This window comes from Trachemys scripta, chromosome 1 (genome assembly GCF_013100865.1).
Source record: "Trachemys scripta elegans isolate TJP31775 chromosome 1, CAS_Tse_1.0, whole genome shotgun sequence".
Lineage (NCBI taxonomy): Eukaryota > Metazoa > Chordata > Testudines > Emydidae > Trachemys > Trachemys scripta.
Window position 1 is genome coordinate 291,895,053 of NC_048298.1, and position 7,204 is coordinate 291,902,256.

A 7,204-nucleotide genomic window follows, 5' to 3' on the forward strand; every position below is an offset into this window, starting at 1 on the left:
AGGGAAACAGGCAGACTTTAAACCAAACCAAACTAGTGCTTTCACCACTGCCCAGGGCAATGATTTGTGGTCTTTTGCCAGGGTAAAATCCTGCCGACCCCACCCCGAATTCAGAGTTTTTTTACTTCAATGGGGCCAGGATTTCACCCACTCAGCCCACTGAAGCACCTGACTCCAAATGCCCTGACTAAGAGACAAGTATTGGAGGGTGAATGTGGAGACAAAGTTGTTGTGATTAAGCTCATACCTTAGCAGCGTGAGAGAAGGCTTTTCTCTTCCACCTTGATTTGTCATTACACTAGTCCAGGAAGGGAGATAAAACACTACAAAAATGTTAAAGCCCCATTTACATAAATTCCAAGGTCTTCACAGGCTATAAACCAGGACAGGATTAAATGACAAACAGCTAGCATTGCTAAAATGATTCATACAAGAATAAATGAGAGCCTGGTGGCCATGCGCTATTATTTCCATTTTTAATCAGTTTACACTTTTATTTTAAACGACCAACAAGCTGTGTTATCTGGTGTTATTTAAACAGTACAGTAATCTCAAACCCTTTCCCCCCACCCCCTCCAACCACTCTGGAATCCCATGAACACTTGGTCACGCTCTGTTCTCTGTTACACCAGTATAATTATTGTTGCCTCCTAGTGGCAATTTTTAAGCATTGGCTGTAGTGTTTATCGTCCAAGATAAAACTCAGAGATAAAGTAAGAGTCCCTTTTAGCCTGACGTGATCTGTAATAATGCAGTAATTTTTAGAGGGGTTAGGGTGAGTATTCAGGCATGGACTTTCCTTTAACCACCCAGCTCTAATACAAGATATCAAGAGGGATTTTGAGTGGAATTATAGATGGGCTTTAACCTGCCACTTCTTTCTCACCTGCCATTTGCACAGAAAAGCCTCCCAAACCCCACCTCTCTGTTGAATCTTAGCTTTTGAGGTGTCCCCACAACTTCCATAGAGTCCTTGAAGAGCACTGTTAGCTAATCCACCAACACAGAGACTGAGTATGTCACTTTTAACATTCTAGCTCCCATCAGGACCAAGAACAAGCGCTCCAAGTCGGAAAGAATCTCATCAATGTATTAGCATGAATGTACCAATAACTGAGCCACCAGGACGGCTTACACTGGCACATTTACGCCACTCTGCACATGAAAGAAACAGCTGAATGCTGCAGTTATCAGGAGCGTCAAAAGATTCTACAAAATGGTGAGCTATCCTGAACCAGTAAAATACTAAAAGGAGCTCAAATGTGGATTTCAACAGGAATTGCAGGGTCTCCAGCGCCTTGCAGGATCTCATCCCATACAGGAAAATCTGAAGACATAACAAATGTCTAAAGGTGGAACTCTACTGGGAAGAAAGGGCTCTGAAGAACACGCAGGAGAAAACTGGAAAACCAGCTAGCAAGTTTGGCAAATTGAGACGTTTCATAAAATAAAATTAGTGATGCTATAAGATACGAGATCATCTTTGAAACAGAATTTTACCAAGTTTTATGCACAGCAAAATATACAATTAATACATTTTTGTGCTAATCAAGCAAGCATATGTTGTCTGAGCCCTAAATATAAAATTTTCCCATGTTGAGATGACTAGATTTGATTCTATGTAAAAATATGATCCTTAAATATAGAGCTATTTGATGTCCGGTGTATTGGTTTTCACTTTGACCTAGAAAATGAATTTGGCAGATTTAATTTAAAATCTTTTCACAGAAGTTCCATAAAGAAGCACAAGAGAGTCAATAAGACTGGACAGCCTGTGATTTTGATTCTCAGTAATTGATCCACAACGTAGGGGTCATGTTAGGCTTTGTGGACTCCAACTTCACACTGTGCAAGAAGTAAAGGGCATAATTCATTGTAGGGCCTCAAGCTTTTTCAATGCCTGGGAATTATTTGTGAACTGACAAATCATAATTTACACAATCTAATGCTGAATTTCTGAGCTGCTTTGCAAACTGGAACATCAGGGCTCCATTTCTACTTATGGGGGGCTCTTGGTCATCACTTCAATGGTGAAGAATCTCAGTGACTTCATCTACGGCGATGGGATGCAGCATTTAAATGTACTGTTCTTCATCTCTGTCATTAGCGAGCAGTGACCACTTGCCACCTTCTTCCTCTCTAAAACCTCCATGTCCGGGCAGCTTGTTTGAAGTCAGAGAAGAGAAAGACACTTGACTAATCTGATCCCAGGCAGTTGGCCTGGGTGAATCCCGTCTCCTGTCGTCCATCCCAATGTGAACACTGATTTGGGAAGGTGTCAGTGGCTTCATGTGGCCTTGAGCTTTTGCTTCATACCTTTCAGTTCCTGGCTTCTTGTAGCTAGGAAAAGTGGAATAGGAAAATTAAGGATCACCCAACAACTTCAAGAGCCTGTGTAGAGAACTGACAACAGTGTCAGAAAATGTCGGACTTTTCTGATTAATCATCATTAAGGCTACGATTTTGTCATGGAGGTCGCGGAAGTCATGGAATCCGTGACTTCCAGAGACCTCTGTGACTTCAGCCTGCAGCGGCTGGTAGTTGCAGGATCCCCCCACAGCTCCCAGCTGCCATGGTCGGTGGGGGGAACCCGGCAGCTCCAGGACACCACAGGTGGTGGGGCCCCCCAGAGCTCCGAGCAGCAGGGGGACCCTGCAGTTCTGAGACACAGGTGGCGAGGACCCTGGAGCGCTGAGCCTCCCTCCACAGATGGTGGGGGCTCTAGAAGCTCCGAGCCGGGACACCCACAGCTGCCTAGATACTATAGGCAGTGTGGGGGCAGCTCCCCATTTTGTCAGGGATATTTTAGTAAAAACCAGGAACAGGTCATGGGCAAGAAACAAAGAATCATGGCTCAGAACCTGTCTGTGACTTATACCATAAATACTCCTGTTTTAATCTTATCGGGGGCTGGAGGGAGGGGATCCCGTGGCACCAGCTGCCGGGGGAGAGCACCGGGGGGTCCCCGGCTGCTCCAGCTGCTGCCGGAAGGTGGGGAGCCCTGGAGGGCCAGCCGCTGCTCTGGCTGCCCCAGGACCGCTGCCGGGAGCTGCCCAGCTATGGCTGCTCCCGCCGCCCCTGGGCCAGCTGCCAGGGGCCGCCAGAGCAGCAGCTGGTGCAACTGACCCTGGGTCCAGGGCTGCTCCAGCAGCCGCCCAAGCGGATGGCTGCAGGTCAGCCGGTAACAGCTGTCGCCAGGGCCACCTGAGCAGCTGGTCCCGGGGCCAGCTGCTTGGGCAGCCCTGGGCCCCTGGGGTCAGCCTCACCGGCTGCTGCAGAAGTCATGGAGGTCGCAGGAAGTAACGGAATCTGTGACTTCTGTGACCTCCATGACAAACATGGAGGCCTAACTATCAACCACCAAACAGAATAAATGTACTTTTCTGTTGCCTTCCCTTTCCCCCTTTCTCTCTGGCTAATTTATAGCGGACTAAAGAAACAGAATTACTAGTATAAATCCATTGGTAACCCATTTTTAAAAAGTATCCATTAATGCTGAATTTTAATGGAACAGCTGTTTGAATGATTTGCCATCATGAGCTCATTTGGTATTCACCCGAAAGCTGAGTGCTTTTTGCAAAACTTACCATTTCAGTTGCAGGGAAGATAGCACCACAGATACTGAAGAAGCTGCCATTGCAGCTGACCCCATCCAGGGCTGCAGCACAATTCCAATAGGCATGAACACCCCTAACAATGGAGAAAATATCAAATCACACTCACATTACTACGAAATTTAGTCTCTTAAAATATAGAATATTCTGTCGCTTTAATTTTAAAATGGGAAAGTCCAACGGTTAAATGGACAGATGGTCCCACAGCATGACTCGTGGGGACTTCTATAAACAAGGATATATCAACATAAATTTACATGGGGCTTTTCAAACACAAGCTCTCAGTCCTGGAGTTGGATCCAGATGGGTAGACCTTCTTGCGCCCATGAGAAGTGCTTTGTGCAGATGCAAGGGTCTGTCCCTGCATGGATCCAGCTGCAGGACTGTGGTCAAAGGTACGACATGCTATTTGTCTCTCTCTGCTACTATCACAATAAAGCAAAGCAAACAAACAAGAAAAGCCTGGAGGGAGGATTATTGAGGATAGAAGAGAGGACTGCTCGAAGAGGTAGGTTTTTAGGAGGGATTTAGAGAAGGAAAGTGTGCTTGATGGAGGATAACAGGAAGAGTGTTCCAAGTATCATGATAGAAAGTAGGCAATTCGGGAGCGGGGGTGGGGAGAGAGGGAAGGAGACGGAGGAAGCAGTAAGCTGAGAGGACTATAAAATAGGGGAAAGAGAAAACAAGGGTAGGAGGCAAGATTATTTAGGGTTTTGCAAATGAGACATTTGAGTCAGAAATGGGGATGACAGGAATCTGGTGGAGGGACTCAAGGAGGGGACATAATCATAGCAGTGGGAGAGAATGTTTACCTTAGCATCAGCACTCTGGACAGACCTAAGGGGACTTTGTGAGGCAGGGAAGCTAGAAAGGAGACAGTTACAGTAATTAAGGCAAGATGATGACAAGTGTATGAAGAAGAGGGTTAGCAGAGGGGACAGGAGGATTTTTGAGATCTGAAAAAGTGACCCTTTCAGTGGTCTGATTAGCTGCGTGTCTCATTGTGCTTTAAATGGTGCTTAAAAATAAAAATGTAGGGCCCAGTCCTGAGCACCTGAGTCAATGCCCTCAAGATCTGTAAGAAAGGCAGCCAGTTAGCAATGGCTGGGCTGGAGGCAGATAGGCAGCCCTCTCCTGCCATCCTTCGTGTCACTTGACTTACACTGGAAGCCATCTGAGGCAGGGCTTATTTCATTGTGTTTATACAGTACCTGAATACGGGTTCAAAGGTTGGCTCATGGTGAGTATTAGGGTTGTTGTATGCATGTATAAAGACAGCCTTCAGTCCCATAGCAGAGCATCAGATTTTGATTTTCCAGGAGCTGTAATCTTTAACACACTCCTGGGAGGCAGACTGTAATTATTATCTCACTCTGACTGGTGGGGTTTGGCCCAAGGCTGCACAACCAATGGGATTCAGGGTTGCTGTAGCCATGTTGGTCCTAGGATATGAGAGAGACAAGGTGGGTGAAGTAATATCTTTTATTGGATCAGCTTCTGTCAATTGAAGGGACAAACTTTTGAGCTTCAGGTGTGGGGAAGGTAACCAGAGCGTCTAAGTTAAATACAAGTCAGGACAGATTGTTAAGCATGCGAGGTTCACTCGTGCTGTAGGAGACTACTTAAAAACAGGTTTCAGAGTAGCAGCCGTGTTAGTCTGTATCCGCAAAAAGAACATACTCTGTATGCATCCGAAGAAGTGGGCTGTAGTCCACGAAAGCTTATGCTCTAATAAATTTGTTAGTCTCTAAGGTGCCACAAGTACTCCTGTTCTTTTTACTTAAAAACACACACTAAAAGCTATGGACTTAACAGAGACACTGGCTTTATGGCTCACTACAACAATTTGTAACACAACTTACTACTGGCTAATCCTTAACTGTCCATTTCATTTTAAGTGGTCTCGCTTGCGTGAACCCCTTATGCTTAACAATCTGTCCCATCTTGTATTTAGCTGTGACACTCTGTATACCTTCCCCACACCTGACGGAGAGCTCCGTGAAGCTCAAAAGCTTGTCCCTTCCACCAGCAGAAATTGGTCCAGTAAAAGATTATCTCGCCTACCTTGCATCTCCCAACAAATTGGAGTCAGATCTGAGAGCACCACTCATAAGCTCTTTGACAAGCTGAGTGCCAGCAGTCACCTACCTGCCGCTATAGGTATCCCAAGCAGATTATAAATTAAAGCAAGGACCAGATTTATTCGTATTCTTCTTACTGTCCTCTTTGATAGATGAATACTAGCCACCACATCCAGTAAGTCATTCTGCAAGACAAAAGCGCAGTGAGACAGTTCTTTGCAGCCCCACCCATGCACACTTCTCAGAACTGACACAAGGAAAAAGATTACGTTGACCAACTGAGCTCACTCGAATAAGAACAACGTCTGCAGCTTCAATGGCAACATCCGTGCCTGTTCCAATAGCAATGCCAATGTCCGCTCCAGCCAATGCCGGGGAATCGTTGACTCCATCTCCAACCATGGCAACCTTCTTCCCTTCATTCTGGAGTTCCTGAACCTTCGCGACTTTGTGAGAGGGCAGAACCTCAGCAAAGACCTTTTTGATGCCAACCTACAAGCAGGGAAAGGAAAAAAAAACACCCAGTAGAGTAGAAAGTATAGATGAGGCTTCTGATATACCTTAACCATGGAAAAGAAAGATTAAAAAGTGATGATTATTCTGGGTCCAACTTGTAAGGAACAGTAGAATCCCCCATGCTTCAACTCCACGGACGGCTGCACTAGCAACCTGCGTGGACTCTGAAGGGCAACACAATTTTCAGAAAATCGGACTGAATGCAGTCATATCCAGACTGGCAGCTGCAGAGATTACAGGCTCCAGCAAGCAATGCTCCTTCTTGATTCAGGCACTGCATAGTACTGCAGGTCCTACTGTAGGGCTTCCTTGGCAGAACATACAAGGCAAGTCCTCTAAGGGTTAACTCAGTCATTTTCTAAACAGGTAAGTATTGACGTGCTTTGGCATCCTCCTTCCCCCATTATCATGTACAGTATTAGTTATGTTACTGTAGCACCTAGGAGTCCCAATCAGAGGCCAGGACCCTGTTGTGCCAGGTGCTGTACAAACACAGTCCCAGCCACAAAGAGCTTATAATGTAAGTATAAGACCAGAGACAACAGAGTGATATAGATAGATGGGGGATTACGAGCCTTTCACTTCACACGTAACATAGAAGTCATAAATAACAGGCGTCTATATTAGTAAATATAGTGAAACCTTCATTATTCGAAGGTCTCAGGAAAACATAACACACAATATACAAGAAGGATTACGAGAGTCATGCACGAGCAAAAGAAAGCTGACGTTACTATAACAGACAAGGTGATTACGTACCACGCTATTGTCCAGTTTTGCTATTTGGTGGATTACTTAAATGAGTAATTGAAGGTAACAGTAGGAGCAAGAGTAAGAAAAAAGGAGAGTAAAACAGAGGGAAAAAGGGGAGCACCAGAGGGACAGAAAACACAGAAAGGATAGAAGAGTGGTTAAGTAGAGCGATGATGTAGCTATACCTTGGTAGGTGACATCTATGGGCTATGATCAGATACATCTCATATAAGCCACTGT

General features: G+C 45.3%; 1 protein-coding gene across 1 annotated transcript in view; it reads right to left on the reverse strand.

Annotated features, from left to right (window-relative positions):
- Positions 1–443: 443 nt before the first annotated feature.
- ATP7B (ATPase copper transporting beta) overlaps positions 444–7,204 on the reverse strand; it is a gene marked incomplete at its 5' end in the record, with an annotated part of 30,524 nt that continues 23,763 nt past the window's right edge. Inside the window, 4 exon segments of the mRNA XM_034758543.1 lie at positions 444–2,340; positions 3,588–3,690; positions 5,763–5,880; positions 5,984–6,187. Coding sequence (XP_034614434.1) covers positions 2,076–2,340; positions 3,588–3,690; positions 5,763–5,880; positions 5,984–6,187 — 690 coding nt within the window.